This window comes from Camarhynchus parvulus, chromosome 3 (assembly GCF_901933205.1).
Source record: "Camarhynchus parvulus chromosome 3, STF_HiC, whole genome shotgun sequence".
Lineage (NCBI taxonomy): Eukaryota > Metazoa > Chordata > Aves > Passeriformes > Thraupidae > Camarhynchus > Camarhynchus parvulus.
Genome location: NC_044573.1, coordinates 107136059 through 107156828, shown reverse-complemented (window position 1 = coordinate 107156828; position 20770 = coordinate 107136059). Strand labels below are relative to the sequence as shown.

At 40.3% G+C, this 20770-nt stretch overlaps 1 protein-coding gene across 2 annotated transcripts in view; it reads right to left on the bottom strand.

Annotated features, from left to right (window-relative positions):
• RCAN2 (regulator of calcineurin 2) overlaps nt 1-20770 on the bottom strand; it is an 84368-nt gene that overhangs the window by 25072 nt on the left and 38526 nt on the right. Inside the window, exon 1 of one of the 2 annotated variants that reach the window (XM_030945965.1) lies at nt 16862-17133. The exons of the other annotated variant lie outside the window; for it this stretch is intronic. Within the exon in view, the coding sequence (XP_030801825.1) occupies nt 16862-16948 (87 nt within the window). The 5' untranslated portion in view covers nt 16949-17133. Of the gene's footprint in view, nt 1-16861; nt 17134-20770 lie in introns of those variants that run through there. 2 annotated transcript variants of the gene reach the window in all.

The window sequence follows — 20770 nt, the reverse complement described above, 5'->3', positions numbered from 1 at the left end:
GCCAAAGTGCACATTCTATGACCAGATCCATTAGTTTCAACCCCAGTGCTGGGGAGTGTTCTGTAGAGACATCATTCTTTGTTCCCTGAAAAGCTACATTTGATTCCAGTGCTGGCTACCATCATTGTGCAACATCACATAATAGCTGCCTTTTATTTTTCTCTTTTGCATTGTATTTGTCAATAAGAAAAAAAATCAAAGCCTGAACAGCTTTGTGGAAGATTTAATGCATTTGTTTTCCAAATAGCAACCTAACATTTTGGCTTGAGAATGGTAAAAATAATGCTAAGAACAAAGACGTGAAAAAAATATTCAGACTGTCCTGAAAAAACTGCCTATTTTTGTTTGCTTTAATATTCCAATTAATAACAGAGTAGATAATATATGTAGTGAACTCCAAGGGGCTCATCTGCACTAGATTTAAGAATGTTCATAGTACAATACCAGCTATGACTTTTGTCTTGTTCCTGTTGTTAAGCCCAACAATTAATAGGTAGCAAAAGGAACAAATTACTGTGTATATGTTTCTAAAGTTCTTATTATCTTAATTTAGCACACAAAATAAGGAAGAAAAACAACCTTAATTAGTTTTTACCAAAAGCTGCTACATTTATGTTAATAAGGAATGTTCCAGGGGCAGATCTCTGCAACAAAACAGTTGGTGCTGACTTTCTGATCAGGTGCCACAGACTGAATGCCCATTAGCAGTTGGAGCATATCAGGCACACTCCTAGAGTGCATCTTCTATATAAATTTCATCTGAAAGGCATCCAGTTCATGAACTGCTCTGTGATGTGAACAAAAAGCACAGTTAATGAAGAGCAATGGGAAAGTTGCCTCATGAGAATGCCCAGCTCAGACTCAAAATGCTAATGTAGACACAAGCCTTTATTTCTCATAAAAATACTTAGCTGGCACTCCAGGAGAAGAATAAAACACCTCCACAACCAAACTGAAGTGCTAGAGACAATAATAAATAAGGGACTGGTGGTCAAACCTGTGCACAAAACTAGGACTGAAATTATTTGTTATGAGAAGCTGTGTGAAAATTATTCATATTCATAGAACTATAGAATGCTTTGGGTTGGAAGGTACCTAAAAGCTCACCTAGTTCCAAACCCATGGGCAGGGACACCTTCCACTAAACCAGGCTGCTCCAAGCCCTGTCCCACCTGGCATTTGACACTTCCAGGGATGGGGCAGCCACAGCTGCTCTGAACAACCTCTGCCAGGGCCTCACTACCCTCACACCAAAGAATTTCTTCCTAATAACTGTATAAACTTTGATACTGTAAGAAAAGCTACATAAATATCCATCTTATTATGACACTATTTTTCATTGATCCTTGGCAACTGCAATTTTATATCCTCAGGCCTCCTGAGGCCACCCCACCTTCCTGTTTGTGGGGTGACACTGAGGCCAGGATGGACCCACAGCCACAGGGGGAAACCACAGGCTCATGGGAAACCATGGGAATAGAACCAGAGTTTTCCTAACTCATTCTGAATCACTTTATTTTTACACAATCCCCAAATGGAGTATAGAAACCTCAGCCTCTTAAAAAACTGTTACTGAGGCTGTGGAAGTGTCAGGGGACACCTCTGTTGCTGTGATGCAGAATCAGGACGTCAGTGTGCAAAATGCTAAATGCAAGGATGAACTACAATAAAGGCAACACCAAGAGCTGAGAAACTGTCTTATTTATAGTCTTGGAGATGCAATGTTGTAAAACAACCATAAAATGCACACTACTTATTCCCTGACACTGTCAACCCAGTTAAACTAGAAAAATAAACAAGAACAAGCCATGGGACAGTTTAAACTAATAAAATGCTTGCATTGCCCATTCCTGATTTACTATCTTGCCTACAGTGATCAACATTTATAGCATTTCAGCTTTTCTCATCAGTCATGGGGAATGCTTTCTCCCTCTCCTCTCCTCTAAGACTGCAAACTGTACGAATAGGACTAAAAATACAGTTTCAACTTGTCTGGATTTGGAAAGGACACTGACAATTTTGAAAGTGACTATGAAGCAAAAAAAACAAACCAGTAGGAAGCAGAATAGAATCTAATATCATGCAGCTCCATAAATGCTACTTAACTGATGAAAAAGGTACAAGGGGAACTCCTGAACCACCAATGCACATCCTCTCATCATCATCCTCTCTCTACTTCCTCTGCAGCCCACAGTCAGTGACCTCCCCAGTCACAACCAGCAGCACTGTGACCACTGTCTAATGCTGTGCTTGCGCTGTTTGACTGTTCCTTGCTCTTCTCAGTCTGTCCCAACCATCTGTCATTCCCTGTCTTACACTTCGTTTGCAAATTACTCGAGCAGGTCTGTTGTCTGTACGTCTCAGCAGCTCCTAGGAGCTGCAGCCTCTGAGACTGGAGGCTCTTTGTACAGTGAACATAAACCAAGCATGGGAATACTTTGCCTCCAGTCAAGTGGCTGAGTGGAGTCCTTAGCAAACTTACATCCCCTACAAGTAAATGGTGTTTCAGAATTAATGGCATAAACAGAAGTATCAGAGATAAACATGTAAGGAAGTGATAAAAAGGAAACTAAATAAAAAATCATCAGTGAGCTGGAAGAGCAGGAAATGTCCTGTTTACAAATGTGATAAACTGGGGGATATTGACATCACATTCATACATATCATGTATGCCTTTGGCTGGACCAAAGACAAGGAGTGCAGGAGGTGAGAGAAGGGATTCTGGCCCTCTTCTGCATCCAGCATTGAGGACCCCACTGCAAATAGGATATGGACCTGATGGAGCAGGTCCAGAGGAGGCCACATGCTTAGAAGAATGGAGCACATCTCCTTCTGTAGCTTGCCAGTGAAAATCCATGTTCATCATCAATTCTTTATGCATATTTTCTTTGTAACCTAATTTGCTCCTTGTAGTCCTTCCTTCACTAACTGTTTATAAGAGAACAATTGTACTTGATGCATTTATTTGAACAGATTTTTTTTCCTTTTTTAATTATTACATAGTATATAGACTTTCCCCACAACAGGAATCGTGCTAAATATAAAGACGGCAATGTAAATAAATAAATTAATAAATTAATTAATCATTTCAGTTCAGAAAAAGGAATAACTACAAATAACAGTCTGTTCCTCCTAACTTCAAACAGCAGAACTTCCACAGACAAAAATGTTAATGTTCACACATTGCATTGAAAGAGTTATAAAAGACTGTGAGTTTCTCATTCTCCCACATCCACTGATTTGGTGCCCTCAGAGGAGGCTCAAATGAGCTGTAATCCACTGGGTCTAATTCCTCTTAATGCTGTTATCAGTCTGAAAAGTTTAACTGTGAATTTGATTTTGCAGATCGTAGCAGAAAATGATTGGAAAGCATCTCCATAAACAGAGATGATACACTCTTCCCTCCATGCTGCTTCTAGATTGTCACTGGAATCCCCAGTTCAGCACTGACCTACAAAATAACTGAAGATGCCTTCCAGTTTGAATAAACTTCAGTGGGAAAAGAAAAAAAAAGTGCTTGAAACATTTTTACACTTGGAGAGGCTGTCTTCTCCCCCATCAAAGGTCCCAGTTTTTAGAGGATGTCAGGATCTCAACCTGCACAGATGCTGAAATACCAAGGGAACACCACACAGTGGTTTACCTGCCTATTAAAAAGTACTTCAACAGCTATTTTAATTTCCAGTATGCACCACAATACTTAATTAGCCTCTAGAACTTTACAAGTGTTACAGTACCTCATGACATCAAGAATTTAGCACACATCAGAAAATTGAGCTTGTGCAGACCAGGAAAGAGGATTTGTGTGGACTTAGTAAGCAGATTCCAGCAGGCAAAAAGGCTGAGATGACAGATACAGGTTCTGTACTGGGTACAGAAGGGTAGAAAAATAAGTAGAGGTTTCCATCTGACTTAACAGCCACTAGTACCATCCACTTCCAGACAGCACAGGGAATTTCAGTCTTACAGTAATATAATTGTTTTATTAGGCAGACAGAAGGAACCCCAGGGTGAAAAGCAAATATTCCTGACCAAACTGCTCCCATGTCATTTTTCAACCAACTGGAAAATTTCCAGTTGGCACGAATTCTGTTTAGAAACAAGAATTGGAAAGTAGACTAATCCTATCTTACAGCTAAAACTAGCACTGCTCTTCATAAAAATAATTTTCATTTCCTGATATGAAAAATATATCAGTAACAGCATGATATTAAAAAGATACTGGATTGGGATTATGAAACTGAAGCTGCTGTCCACAGATCCAGAGCAATTGGTGAGAAGGAATGAGCCCTGAGATTGGCAAGCAGAGTGGTAACAAAAGGAGATTTTTTTTCTTTTTATGAACAAGTTTTTTACAAATAAGTAGGACACAAAAATAATCAGTATCCCATTGTTTCTTGCCCTGTGGCACTGTTTCACACTGGCTTTGTGTTGCATTTGCCCTGCAAATGCCCTTGTGCCAGTCTGGAACACTGGAGACAAATGTGCAGAACCAGAGAACATCCAGAGCTGAAAGGGATCCACAAGGATGAACAAAGTCCAACTCCTGGCCCTGCACAGGACACCCCAACAACCCCACCCTGTGCCTGAGAGTGTTTTTCAAACACTGCTTGAGCTCTGTCAGCCTTGGGGCTGTGGCCATTCCCTGAGGAGCCCACTCAGTGCCCAATCCCCCTCTGGGGAATCCCACCTAAGCCTCCCATGACACAGTGCAGACCCAAGGAGTCTGGATTTGAGGTCAAGGAGATTTTTTGGTGCAAATAGATTCTAAATGACGGGAGAAGAAGTGGGATGCCAAATCTGGTGGAAGCAGTTGTTCAAAATAAAGGGAAGCCACCCGTTTCCTGTGGAGGTTACATCTTCAGAGTTCAGAGGGTGTCCCATACCACTCAGCTTAATGCATGGACTGTGCCTGCATCCAGCTGCAATCACTGCACTGCAGAAGCAGCATCAGCTGTAGCCCCAAGAACAGAATCTACACTTTTGAATTGAAATTGTGTATTTAATCAGTATGGGACATTAGTATTAAATTAAGAAGGGCAAATTATCAACTAAAAGTGAATACATTCATGCTCAGCATAGTCCAGACTTTCTCCAAGGGATACTCAAACCAGAAACACAATATAACTGGATTTGCTATATATAAACTTCAAATTTAATGGAAAACATTAGGGGGGAATAAACCAATGAGGGTACCTTCATATAAGTAAGTGGCCTCAACTGAAAGAGGTCAGATTTGGATTGGGTATCAGGAAGAAATTCTTCCCTGTGAGGGGGGTGAGGCCCTGGCACAGGTTGCCCACAGATGCTGTGGCTGCCCTTTCCCTGGAGCATTCAAAACCAGGCAGGATAGGGCTTGGAGCAAGCAGGTCTATGGAAGATGTCCCTGACACGGCAGAATGTGGGACTGGGTAATCTTTAAGGTCTGTTGCAACTCAAACCAGGCTGTGATTTGGTAATTTTATGATTCTAAAATAGAGTAATGAAATAGGTACCAACCTCCAGCATTATCATCCACACCTCATTTTACATACAAGTGTACACTTCCATTATATCATCATTTTACCATACTTATACCAACTACTTATTCCCAAAGTAAATTCCCCTTATCCAAGACCTTTTCTTTATAGAATTGTTACTCCTTTGCTCTGCTTCTATTTCACTATACAACACATAAACTATAAAACTGTATAAGCAGGAATTTTACACTGAGACAATGACATGAAAAAATATTCTACAATGTTTTCTAGGATACAGTACGCATTGAGTAAACTCTTGTTCTGTGATAGTACTGTATGCCATCCAGTAGAATACTGTATGTATACTCCTTGCCAAAAAATATCACCACTTTGGGAGTTAGGATTGCAGGCAGCTTGTTTACATCACTACAGTTTTTCAACAGTGTCAGTCTAATAATTTGCTACAAAAGCATGAAGCAGATTGCTAAACATCTTTCCCCTTTATTCACTTATTTAAAAAAAATCAGGCAAAACCACATCAGCTTCCAAGCCTCTAAAATTTTAAGTACACTAATAATTTACTTTTGTCTAACATAAGCAGCATGTTCATTTCTGCTATGGCCCAGCATTTGGCTTTGCTCCCAGCTGTCTTGATTAATAAGAATTTTTTTTTTAGCTCAACAACTCTCAAATTGTGGTTCAAGGACTGGCAGCCGCCTGCAGAAAGCTGGCTGGTCACACACCCTGCAGTTCCTCTCATGGAATCAGCTGTTTCTAAAGATAAAGGTACTACTCTTCACACCTCAGTGGCTTTCTTCTTAGGCTCTGTAAACAAGGTAGCAACATGAAATCTCCTTTCTACACAGGAAAATGTGCATCTGAAAATTCTAGCCAGTCTCACCAGAGACAAACAGCACAGCTGCAACAGCAAACTTGGGCTGGAGCACCTCTCCTGTGAGGAAAGGCTGAGAGAGCTGGGGCTGGAGAAGAAAAGGCTTGAGGTTTATGGCAGCCTGGGGATACTTTAAAAAGATGGAGAAAGACTTATAAGAAAGACAGAGACAGACTTTTACCAGGGCCTGCAGTGACAGACAAGGAGCAATGGGTTTAAACTAAAGAGGGCAGGTTAAGATTGGACTTAAAGTAGAAATTCTTCCCTAGAAGTGCTCAAGGCCAGGCTGGATGGGGCTTGGAGAAACCTGGGATAGTAGAAGGTGTCCCTGCCCACGGCAGGGGTGGAACCAGATGATATTTGAAGGTCCCTTCTAACCCAAACCATTCAGTGAATCCACATTTGTTTTGCTGACAGAAGTGTGATACTGCTGCTAATTATCCACTGCTGTTCACTAGAACTCAAGAGATTTGCATCACACAACTGTTTAGTCATGAGAATGTCTTTATACAGCTGTGACTAATTTATTTCTTCTTGCACTAAATTTCACCCTGTTGTTTAAGCACAAGCTGTTCAGAATTTTGACCCTGCCCTACCAACACAGTGTCATTCACACTTTTTTTGAGGCTTTTCCCTTTTGACTACTGTCATTATTCTCAACCTGCTTTTAGGAAGGAACATGTGAGCTCATCCACTTAAATGGCTTCACCATTTGAGAATGAACTGGTTCTGGTTTTGACATTCTGTAAACAACTATGCACCCACCTTATGGAAATTATATTTGGAGTGTAGATTACTTAGGGAAATGACCTGAACAGTGTGAAAGCTTTAGTCAAAATATCTACACTCCACATCTCCTTTATCCCACTTATCCCATTGCCCTGTCAAACAAGGAAAGCACAATGATTTGACATGACTTGGTCTACACAACCCCAGGCCAAAGTACTTCCAAACTTATTTCCAAAATCTGAGTCAGATAAAAATATCTGTAATTGTTTCGTTGTTCCGTGTTCCTCCTCTCCCCCTTTTAAACACAAATGTTATTTTTTTAATCTCTCATTCTCAGCAGTCTCTTTGTAACCTATGAATTCTTAAAAGATAATTTCAAATAGTAAAAAATTGTTTCAGCTGCATCCATAAGCATACCTAGGTAGATTTTAACAGCTCCTGTACACTTTAATATCTGTTTTACCCCTGCATTTTTAGCAGTTTTTCTCTGCTGTGGCCACTACTAGGGTTGCTTTTTCTATTAATTTACGTAATTATCTGTGTTATTATATAACATAAATGAAATCAGTTACACCATAACCCTCCCTACATGATGTATCTTGCTATTATTGGATTTACACATTGTTTTCCTCTTAATTTTTATATATCACAAGACTTCCTTTGTTCTTATTTAAAACCTCTGATAATGGAAACCTATTTTGTGATTTTGCACACTTGATTTTCACGTTATATTTAAATCCTTAAACTGCTCTAAAGCAAAAGGAGTATCTGATGTAGCCCTAACAGTCTCTCATTGTATGTCCCATCTGTCCTTTGCATCAGGATAGATAATCTCCATTATGCATTCAAAAGTGCCTCCTTAGCTGCTAATTCTCATGTTCTTGGTCTCTCAGATAATCTTCTTAGGAGACACTATTTACCAGCTCCATAAGGTCACTGAAAATGACTTTACAGAAAAATTATTTTCCTCAGACTTCAGACTTTATTTCAGAAGCTAACTTTAAAATAATTTTCACCAACAGTACTTGCCATTATTAATTTCTTCAATTGCTAAAATCAAACCTGAAAACTAAATAAAATTGCCTACCTCCATTTGCTAAAAAAACTGCAGCCAGAACAGTCTCATAATTTGATATATGTCTTACTGTTTCACCTACTGGTTGGTTATTTCCAACAGTTTAAAAATTACTGTTATTTGTTTCTAATATGATCTACCACACTGAACAAAAACAAGGGAAAACACAAAATTCCTTCTTGCATTCCAGGAGGATGAAGCAGAAAGACAGAGGAAGTGGGAATAGAATATACAAAAAGGAATTTTTTTTGTAAGGTTTCCAAATTATTTTCTGTCCCATGCATGCATATGTAGTTTAGTCTAGTTATGTTCAATCATTTAATTCCTTGTGAGACATTTAACATCAAAAAGTTTTGAGGAAGGAGCTGAAAGCAGAGTGGCAGCAGCCCAGAGTACTCATTCACAAAGGGATTTTGTTACCTGGAGGTGGGATGGAAACCTGTGGAAGATGCTTTCAGTAAAGCAGAAAGCTTTACTGTCAAGATGAATTTAACTAAGGTTTCAATGATGCTTAACACATGCTTGAAGAAAGCTTTGTCACAAAATCCTTCCTTTTTTAGTCTATCAATGGGTTTTTCCAGCATCTTTTATCATCTTCTGCCCTTAAATCATTCCACTACAGCACAAGAAGTCAAACTCACCTGTTCTCACCTTGGTCCTCCATTATCACTCTTGTTTTCATGAGCTCTCCTTCCATCCCAGCTCCCCTGTTGCTGTCACCCCCACAGACACCAGTCCTGCCACCACCTGCCACAACCTGCCCCAGCCTCCACAGGAGCTTTCCTCGCTCTTGGTCTTTCCCAACAGAGGAACTTCATCAGAGCCTTCCCTCCTCTCAATCCCCATGCTCCCCCTCCTCATTTTGGCCACATTTTGAATAACAGCTGATTTCCTCCTCCCTCATCTCAGAACAGTTCTACCTATGATCTGTCCCTTAGAGACACTTGCTTCTCTTAAAAAAATGTTCTCTGAGAGAGAAAGGCCATTTCTGCTGGTGGGTTGCTTTTGGTTTTGTTTTTCTATCAGTAGTAGGAAATAAAATAATCCCCCAAACAAAACAAAATATACTCCACCACACCCCCACCACAACCAAATTTTTCTTTGTGGTTAATGTGCACCTGTTCATGTGGTGACACTGAGTCCAGGAACAAATTTGCCAGTACAGGTGGAAAATTCAGACAATTCAAAAGTTCTTATTCTTAGTGGTTTAGTAATAGGTTTTCTCTAAGAAATGTGGACAAGTAGCCAAAACTGAATGAACCTTGTCACCAGGCACAAAGATACGCAGCAAAGGATGATGAAACTTGAGGATGGCAATGTTTGAGTAAAATTAATACAGCAAATAAAACAATCATCTTCTTATCTTCTCCATATATGGAATTTCTTTTATTGAGAGGATTAGCAGGTTTTTTACCATTATTTGTTCATCTGCCTCACACCAGCACATCTGACCTACATGAAAAAAAGGACAAGATTTCAGCAGAGGCTTCTCTCTGCCTGTGCAGCAGAAGTGCTGCTGCATGATTCAGCCCTCTGGATGCCTCCAACTTTTAACAGCAAACATATCCCTCACTGCAACAGATGAAGCACAGATATTCTTCTGCAAGTGACAAATTGAGCTGCAGAAATTCCCCTGTACAGCTGCCTGTTGCTGCTGCTCAGAGCTCAAAGGGTTCATTGGGTTTCTCAGCTCAGGGACTATTATTCCAACAGGTGGAACTACCTGGTGCTCCAGAACTGGAGGCTCTTCCATGCTCCTGATAAATATGAAGCCATCCAGTAAGATAAAGTCAGTCTTTCTGTCTGCCAGAATCTAATGCAGATTCTGAAAAGCAACAAGTTTGGGCTAATTAAAAACAAAACAACAAACAAACACCCACACCCCAACAAAAACAAACCACAAACCCCCCCACCAAAAACCAACCAAAATCAGCTACTAACTCAGCACAGCCCCCTTGGTCTCTGGAAAATGCCTAGAGCTCAACAACATTTGAGACTGAACATCTACAGAACATGATTAATAAAAGCAAGAATTATTAATTACACCAGCTCTGCATGCCAAATCCACTTTCCTAATCAGAGAACTTACTTCCTGGTTCCTTAGTTTTCTATGTGCAGATGAGAACACTTGGAACTTTTTACCTATAACATCACTGAGGGTTTCCAGCAACTCTAGGTGTACAGAAGAGAAGGTGCCATGGAGATGCTGCTGCAGCATCCAGCTCTACGCAGACCCATCCAGCTGTTTTCCCACCCTGCAAGGACAGCAGAGCTGTTTGCTCCATCACAACTGCTATAACCAAAGGCTTCTCCTTGATTCAGCACCAAGAAAAATTCCATGCCGGGACAGTTAAAGGCATCACAAGGACACTGATGTTGTGAGAAGGCAGCCTGTGCTTCCAGGAATGGACATAGACAAAGCAGAAATCAACCAGAAACCTAGATGGAAAACACAAGCTGGAGCCAAACTCCACAGCTGCACTTGCTTTTTAGAGACGTTTCCAATAAGGAAAAGAAAGGAAAGAAGTCTTCCCTGGGGAAAATTTTAATTCTGTCGGCCTTTAGAAGGAGAAGTTGCTTATTGAAAATCATATTAGAGGGGGAAATCTTCAGGACAGGATCATGCACACAATGCTGGTGCCACTGTAAATATGTGCATGGAAAACACACAGTCTTCCATGAAGTGGCCACTGACTGGAGGCTTGGCTTGGCTGGTTTCTGGTTCTTGGCAGCCTGTGTGTTAGCCAAGTGTTTGACAAACTGTGGTACAATTTCCTCAGTGTCTTTTTGGCAAGGAAGAATTCTCTGCTCAAGACCACACTGTCACGGTTGTTTGCACTCTAGCACGTGATTAGGCAGCATCTTCTAAAGCAAACAGGCTGTTTAGCATTTGAATGATCAAAACTGAGTAGATTATTTAAGGCCTCTGGTAAAATCACCCCCTAGAAAATATTAAAGGAAGACCTCTCCAAACACAAAACATGTACATTAGTAGAGAAGAAAATTTACTATAAATAACTAAAAAATTACTAAAGATACATAAAAGGTTGGTGCAGACCTCTGCCTCAGAACCTGCAATGCTGCTCAGTATCAAATCTTAGTCATTCTAAGCAGCAGCAAACAGCATCAGTAAAATTTGAGACAAAAGAGTGCACATATACAGCACCTTCAGAGGAAAATGAGACTGGATCAGTGCAGCCCTGAAGATAATGTGTCCTTGATATGTTTTTTTTTTTGAGAAGAAGAGAAAAAACTTGAATACTTTATCTCTCTAGGTTCTCCTGAGAACTTGAATTTTATTATAAAATTTTAATAATTTAAGTAATTATTTAGTGAAAAATCAGTATCACACATGTATCCATATTACAGGTACATCAATCCACAGCTGCACTGATTAATTCTTCAAATCTGCTTAAGAAAATTACCGTCTCTTCAGTGCTCCTCACCCAGGCCGGGCCATTTGTCAGTAGAATTACAAGCTCCATCTTACCTTATTACACCTGCTTTGGAATAATTCTGCACCTTCAACCAATGCATTCTAGTTGTTATTTATTTTCATTTGACAAATTACTCATTGTCTAGCTATCCTTATGAAAGGGAAATAGTGACTTCATGTGACTTCCAACTGAAAGGAGGATCCGAGAAAATACAAAGCCCTCTGACTTGCTTTGCTGCTCCCTGTTAGCATTAAAAGGGTGAAGAAGAAGCAGAAGCTTTGCCATACTCAGAGGTGTGTAAACACCTGCAGCTGCCACCAACCTCTGGTGAAAGAGCAGCACCCCCTTCTGCTGAGGCAGGGGAAAAGCGAGTACAAATAAGTGAAGATCAGCCTAAAGAGCATATTATGACCTTCAGAAGTCTTACCATTCTATCATTTCTTTGGGAACTTCCCTAAAGAGTCCAGCTGCCTTCCCATAAGGGTGTTAGAAGGACAGAGACAAAGCCCAGCCTGTGACTGGAACTGGGAGCACCTCAGTGTGCAGCAGCACTGGCTGCACAAGCTCCAGCTTTGCTGTCAGAGTCCCTCTCTGCTGACCCTGAAGCCAAGAGCAGGGTCAGTGTCCTGGAAACAGCACTACAGCATTTGGAAAGCTCCGCTCCATTACTTGCTCCAGATCAACACAGACAGTAAGCAGAGATCAAAGACAGGCAAATCTATTTCTCCAGAACTCTTGGATCATGCAGATTTCCCAGACTCAACCTTATCTGCAATTAGAAAGAACTACCAACTACGGAAAATACCAAGAGAAGGTACAGAGCGGGCCTTTCGAGCCATCAGGGTATTTTTGGCAGTCATGCTGTTGTTTGGTTCCCTCCTAAGAGCCCGTCTGTGAAATCTTATGACTGCAACAGACTCTTCCCACGGATCAAGCTCACATGGCTAAGGAGAAGGATGTAAAGGCAGAAACCCAGAAACTCTCCCAGCAAGTCATGCTTCCTGCCACTGGACAGCTGGCACCATCCAGAGGGGCAGCAACACTTCTCCCCCTTTCTCCAGTTTTCTTCACTTGACTCTGGCCTTAGAGCACTTAAACTTTAAACCTCAGAACATCTTTGTGAATGAGCCACTTAGACAAGCGGAGAATTGAAGCGGAGAGCAAAACCACAAGCAACTAGTGTGCTTTTGCCCTTTAGACCTCAGAAGTTTAGACTGCTAAACCTCTGATAGGCAACTGCAGGACAGTGACTGAACCTCCAACCCATCCATCCCAAACAATTCCCATTAGCAGGGTGCTCACTGGAGCATCTGAACTGAGTAATGAGTTTACAGATTGACAGAGATCCTGTTCCAATGGGGATTAATTCTCCAAAGCAACAGTCCAGACAGTGAAACTATTCCTACTATTGCCCTTTGCTGCCTGGCTCATGTACACATTGGGTTTTTTCCCTGTGTTAAGATAATGGCCCCATCCACATTACATTACTGTCTTCAGGATGTGATCCATCTGGATCATTAGTGTTTCTTCTCTCTTACAGTAATGCCAAGTCACCCCAGTCCTACCTTGTTTATGAATGGAATGGTCTGTGTGAACAAAAAATGAGGAGAGAATATGTAGAATTAATCACATAAAAACACATTGCTTAGAGTAAGAAATACAAGTTTAAATTCTCTTCCACTGTTTCGGTGATGTCTGGGATTCCTCTATTAGAAATAAACAAGATATTCATTAACTAATTGCTTATATAACAAAGATCATTACATGAAATTATCATCTAGAGGCACCGAAAGAATCTTAATTATGCAGGTGAACTTCAAAGCAGAACTGCACTTCGTGATTTCTCTGGTTGCATTCTCAACTCTTCTAGTTCCTGATCTACAGTCAGTAGCATGTTGATTAGTCTGACCCAATTTCTGGATTAGAAAAGACAACTCAAAGCAGCAGCTGATCAGAAGTGTAGGGCTTGTTGGATGGTTTGTGGGTGCCAAACCCACGGTGTCAGTGCTGGGGGCCAGCTGCCACTGCCAAGGTACCCATACAAGCCTCTGTTCATCAAAAGGATGAGCAGCTCCAAATGCAGCAACCAAAAAGCTTTGCCTTCAGTACCAAGTAACTGCTCCCCCATGTCAGAGGCCAAATGGAAACACAGTATTTCCAAGCCTGACTGCCAGATGCTAAGAGAATAATGGCTACAGAATAAGGTCTCCAGAGGTGGAAAAGCAGCAATAAGCTGGAGAGCTCCCTCTGCTCCAAGTCCTGTGCCCAAAGCCGGCTTTGTATGAGAATTCTGCAGCTCTGAGGGACTGATGGTCTTGAGAAGTGGCAACTTTCAGGAGTCTCCATTGCCACCTGCTGAGGGAACTGCTGCTCCAAATCTCCAACACTCCAAGCTCTGCTACTGCAGTCCTGGCAAGCTCCTCACACCCCTAGCCTGCAGCTGTGGCCAACACATGCTGCAAAGTGCAGAGCAACGGCTCCGTGTTGCCAGCATCCTCTTCCTAAACCTTATGGGAGAACAATGGCTCAGTAACACCAGCATCCTTCTCCCAAACCTTATGGGAGAACAATGGCTCAGTAACACCAGCATCCTTCTCCCAAACCTCCTGGGAGAACAATGGCTCAGTAACACCAGCATCCTTCTCCCAAACCTCCTGGGAGAACAATGGCTCAGTAACACCCAAGCCTCATGTGAGTTCTAAACCAAAACTGAAATAAAAGTGAGATATGCTGTAAGCATATCCTAAATCCTGAACACAACCCTTACTGACATCAGAGAACTATTCTACAGGACTAACGGCTCATTTTTGCAAATCTCACCAAGCACCACATGTATTCTAAGATCTTCAGTATCTGTTCTACCACTGAGGTAACATTCCCCATTACACAGGGAGAAGATTCCCTGCAATAAAACCTTCTATTGGAGAAGTGACAATAGCCTGGACTTCAGTTGTCAATGCTACCTGTGCCTTCAGGCTGACACACAAAAGGGCTGGGCAGAGGGGTACTCACAGGGTAGGTGGAGAAGACAGGAATTCTGCATTTGCTTTTGCTCTTCAACTTCCACACCCATCTCTTCTCAGCAACAACCTCCTTCCTTTTTAACCTTAAATCTGTTCCTCATCCTATCAAAGTCAACATAAACTTTTCTATGCCGCGACCACACTGTCACCAAAAAAACTCACTTTGAAGTGAAACCTTTTGCATTAAAAAAAAAAAAACAAAAACCAACCCCCCTCCCCCCCATACTGTTTTTTCCCTGCAATTCTCCTGGAAGTGAGCAAAGAGCAGTAGGTATCTCCAGCTTTAAATTATCAGCAGCAGTGAAACTTTCACAAAGAAGATGCCCATACTGCAGGCTGCTGCACGGGGAGCCCGGGGATGAGCACAGAGCTGGCCACAGCCTCCAGACCAGAGTTCGGGGACAAACCCATTGGAAAGGAGCTGCAGTGAGCTGTGGGTCACGGAGCACACGCTGCCCACAGCCTCTAAGCCATGCAACTTCAAAGCAGACTTTGCATTTCTAAGCTGCAGTGCAGTCTGCAGTGCAGTCCCCACTGTAAATATACCCAAAGTCTTTGCAATCAACATTTTAATTCTAACATAAGGGGGGAGGAAGGCAAAACAGGACAATTTCAGCCAAAGCAAACAAGGTAAAGAAAGTCCAAGTAACACAAAAGGGTTACAATTCCTGTAATGTCTCTGTAACCCTTCTGTTCTCTTATCTTGTACTCCTGGCTCACACTTTATAGATGCTGCAGCTTAAATCAGGCTAATCTAAATCTTACCCAAGTCACTCGAATGATTTCTGCTGATTTATCTTAATCAGAATTTTGCTTTTGCACTGCTACTGACATATGAGCAGCATGAGAATAAAAGAAGCTCACTACTACTTTAATTTTTTGCATGGTCTTACATCGAACATGGACCAAACATAAAAAGACCCATGTACAAGATCATATCAATGCAGGTGTAAATCCTACATGTTAAAAGAAAATGCTCTCAAGTGAAAAAAAAGAAAAAAAGAAAGAAAAAAAAAGAAAAATGAGTAAGCAGATAAACATTTTACTACTTCAAAATAATACAAGTAACATGCCCCAGCACAGGCAAGACTCCTCACCTGAATCATTCCTCTGAATTACTCACTTTTTCATCTCTAAATTCACTATTAAACTGTTAAGAAAAAGATTCTTAAATTAAGAAGAATCTCTTGATGCCAACACAAAAGCATCTGTATAAAGTATAAATGACATTAACAGACTAACAGGCAAATAAAAATCATCAGAGCCTCTTGCAAATCAAAGTAGTTTTATTTCCAGAGGCTTCAATGTTTGACTCAGAACCAAACAGAGCAGAGGTTCAAAATTTGACCTCCAATTTGTAAATCCTTTTTACCCTGTTCCAGTCTTTCAATACTAAGAACCATCAGATTAGAAACTAATTTTGTCTGTACCTTTGTCCTTTATAAACTGCTGAATATCACTGTATTACATCTATGAGCTCTTTCAGATGATCTGTGAAAAGCATACTTAGAATTCCTCTTTCAAACTTATTTTGCAGTGATTTTCTTCCAATAATATGAGAATAAATGAAAAATATAATTGATTTCAACAGTAAGCAATTACACACAATGACTTTTCTACAGCAGTTGTCTAATTAAGAGACTATGAGCCCTGAATATCAAGCCTTAGATTTAAGCATTGCTTTTCAGTTATGCATATGATATGCAAGATGCATAACTTTTTGTGTTCTGTTACCCTGCAGATGCACAAAGATACTTACTACAAACTTTTAGCCCTTCACAAAAAATTTATGTTTGCATATTTGATTTGAATGTGAAGGAAAGAAACAGCTACTGTTCGACTGAGTAAAGATATCTGAAGGTTATCAACATCAATAAATAACATTTATGGCAAGGCTGATCTAAAAAGTGACACTGGACTAAAAATAACTTGACAAAATTAACAATGAAAGATTTTTTTATGAATATGAAACATGCATATGCACAGATGTCAGTTATATAACCAATTTCTTACATCATTAAAGAGTAAACACCAGGCTATTCTTTCAGCTTATCAAAACACAGTAAAAAGCAGACACATTTCCTTTCCCATATTTCTCTCCCCTAATTAACAGATTTTTTAAACTGTGTTTCTTTTACCACCGCAGCAGAATCTCATCTGCCCCCTTATTGTCAATTGCTACATACAAATGCCTATTGCTCCCAAAGGCTTTTCTAAGAAGCAACAAAAGGATTGCAGGCGCATACCTTAACCTCTTGGCTGGCAAAAACCTCCACATCAACCCCACAGGCAACCAGAGTGGAAACATCACAGTCCATGCTACGGGCTGGCATCCCCCGCCTTTGTACACTGAGTTAGGCGAGCTCAGAGTCACAAACGATGCAAGAAAACAACAAAAGAATTTAAAAAAAAAATCTTCAGTACTGCAATTGAACAGTCCAAGATTCAGTTTCAGCGCTGGCAATGCCTGCAAGCCTCCAACACGAGCTCTGTGCACTTAAAGTGAGTTGCTGGTTGCCTGTCCCCCGTACACCCACCAACTGAGCAGGCTCAGCATAGTAACAGCGCTATTCCATCTCTCATGGCAATGACATCACCACAAAGACTGACATAAGCTAAATCTATTTTTTCAACCCTTTTATCTCTAGGCAGCACAGTGGATCAAATTGAAAATGATTATGTGCTAAATCTGAACTCGGACTAAATCAATTCAAGCAGCGTTCACTGTCAACTGAGTCATAGCTGTTGTTTCAGCTGAGTGCTTATGGTGGCAAAAAAAAAAAAAATAAAAGATCGCCTGACACTGAAAGCTCCACTCTGTGTGTAAATTAATCCAGCATTTAAAGCCACTAATCTCAAGGTAACATTTGTGACTTTACTATACTTGAAAATCTACGGCAGAGCACTAATAAAAAACCCCTCAAATCAACAAAATCTCAGCACTCTGGTTTTAATAGCTCTAAGTCCTCTTTTTTAATAAAGCACACTCTACAACCCCACACATGGGATTAGAGAACATCTTGTCCTGTCACCAGCAGTGATCAACACACTGCAAATTTGATGCCAGTGCTTCGCATCCACGTTGCACTGTGACTCATCCCCAGGAAGATCAGAGGCATGTCTGTGTGTGATTTGGAAGTCAATACCCCTTCAAAGAACAGAACATGAAAATTTCCTTGAAATTAGGACTTCACACTGGGCAAACTTTACACCCTCCATCCTAAGGGTTAACCCTTCACAAATAAGAACTGCGTTCAACCAAAGAAACAAGCAGAAGTGAAGATGCTTTACACCGGCTGAGTCAGTGATCTGTTTATTCTTTGCAAGTTTTATCTTTTTTTTAATGATAGAAATAAAATATTTACATGTCTGGCACTTCTAAAGTGATCTTTATCCCAGACTGGCACCATTATTTTTCCTCTACCATTTCATTCTTGTGATCCATAAATTACTATTAATTGTTGTAGGCGTAGAATTGGCATTTATGGATACGTCAGATTAATAATGAGAATTAAATATTTAATTACTGGTTATGAACACAGGAGCTGCTTATGGCTCAATGTAAGAAACTGCTTTGCTTACCTCCACTCACAGATAAACGCCTAATTATGCTAACATTAGGTGTTAGGAGCAAATTCTTTACTGTGAGAGGGCAGTGACATTAGATGCTGAGACAGATGAGCCAATATCTCTTACCAGAGCATTCTTTCTCAAGTTCTATTAAATAATTTTCCCACTTTTCAACTTGCATTTATAGCAACCTCCCCAGCAGTAATCACAAACTAAGATCTGCAGCCAGGACAAAATCCTATCCCAGCACTAAATATTTTACAAACCCAGACTATAGAGACCAACAGAAATGGCTAGGGCAGCAGAAGGCAGAAAATGAATCAATATTGTTTGTCATGATTATCAATTCCTTTGTGCACTGGTCACTTAATCACTGTCAAGATTTTTCATAAACCACAGGAAACCACTTTTTAGAAAGAATCTGAAGTTAAGATTTTTGTGAGTGGACTTTTTATTTGTATATCTGAATATAATATGTATGTGCTAAAAGAGAAAAAAAGCCATAAAGGCCTGATTAAAGTTGTAGGCAGACAGCAAGGGAAAAATCATGGCATCAGAAAAGTGAGAAGCCGGAAGTGCTACCAAAGAGCTGGAAGGAAACATTGAAAGCAAAGATGAGTCTGTGTCTGAGTCTTATGAAAGTTTTAACAGTGATGGACCAACAGGATGAAAACAAAACAAGCATTTGGGAAAGGAAAAGATCAAGAACCAGATGATGATGGTCTCTGAGGTCCATAAAGGCATCCAGAGTGAGGGTAATGCCTGGCCTGAGTGTGGTTCCACAGCAGAGAATGAAAAATTATCTTACATTATAGAGCTACACTGGATAGTTCTGGAATTATTTTTTTCCTTTCTTCTTTAAAAACTGTCACCTATCAATTTGAATAGCCTTAATGTTCTTATGAAAACTGGCACCTGATGTGTAAACTGACCTGTTCCACTTCATGATTATTCCTGCACATCCACTGTTCATCGCCTTTCAAAAGAGAATCACTGCAATTTTCCACTTCATCTGAATAAGGAAACCCTACTGAGATCACAATTTCTTTCATTTCTTGCTTTTTCTTGCCTATTCCAAAGTATAACCTAATTTTTCCCCTTAAAAATCACTCTAGCTCACTAGGGTATTTTAGTGAGCTCTTTACAAAGATAACCTAGTTGGTTTTGCCTCCTTGAAAACAAAGATTACCTAACAGAAGAACTCTATAAAGCTTTTGAGTACCCCAGCAAATATCTTTGAATATATGTCATATTCTATTTGCTACTGCTCACTTCTCATTTGAAATCAAGACATATTCCTGTGTGAATGTTTTTTTTCCAGGGCACTCCACAATTCCTTGTAGTCTCACCTAATGTTAATGAAAAATTTATTATTGAACACTTTAAAATTGGTTAATACTGACTTATTTCTCAAGTTCAGGAGACTTGCTTTTCATCCAAATTTAAAGAAAAAAGTATTTCAAATTCTCTACAAAAATTTCTTAACTCTGTCTCTAGATGGTCTTGCTAATTTCAGTTAACCAAACTCACAAGAAAAAATGAAGCCATGTTTCATGAATATTTTAAAATATTTTATTTAATAAACAGAAATGGATATAGATATACCTGCACTTCAGCATTGTACTGATACTCACTCAGTAGGTTCTCTAGATCACAAACTGGTACCAGTATGTAACACTACTGCCATCCCTCACCAATTTTATATGGACTTTAAGACCATGACCATAAATTCTGAGAACAGAAAGTGGAGAGCTTTGAACAGTTATTCAAAAGCTTCTTAGTTTGTTTTAATGTTTGTCCATAGCAAGAGTTTTGCATGTAATTCAAGGGGCACTACTCACTACTGTGAATATCTCAGGGGGCTGAATTTGGGAGCAGCTGAAGCTCATTTGTACAATCAGGCTGAGCATTGAAATACCAAGTTTTCACAGTTACATGCATAGACATCAGACAGGTTCTAGAGCTCAGAGCAATATTCCAGGTTATTGTTCCTTCACAAGCACCACAGTAACCCCACAGCATCACTAGACTCTGATGATTAACACTTGATGATCAGGTCTCATATTTTCATCAGCTTTTATATTTTCATTTCCTCAACCAGAAGGAAAATAAAAGTCATGTCATTCCAGCCAGGAATCTTCCATTCTGGATCTGTACAGTTCCTGGAACAGCACAGTCTTTACTCCTGTGTGTGGAGTTGTTTTCTTCCTGTAGTTCCAGCTGTGCCTCAGCTTAACACACATGAGCAGCACCACAGATTTAAGATTTTCAAGCTCAACTCTCAAGTCATTAAAACAATTGCTGCAAAATCTTGACCCTCCTTTTGCAAGCAACCTACTACTGATTTAGCCTTAGGGCAACTTCACTGGCTCTGGACCTTACAGTAAGATCAGCCACATGGTAACCAAACTCAGCAGCTAAATTCAGATCCTGACTATTCTGCTCTATGGATGAAGGTTGTGCTTGTTGTCACTGGTACTAGAGGGGTTATTTCTGTAGCAGCTCTGCTTGCAGGTGCAAACCTTACTAGGTCAATGTACAAATCCAGAAAAATAAAAAGGAGGCCTCCATCAATGACCCATTGA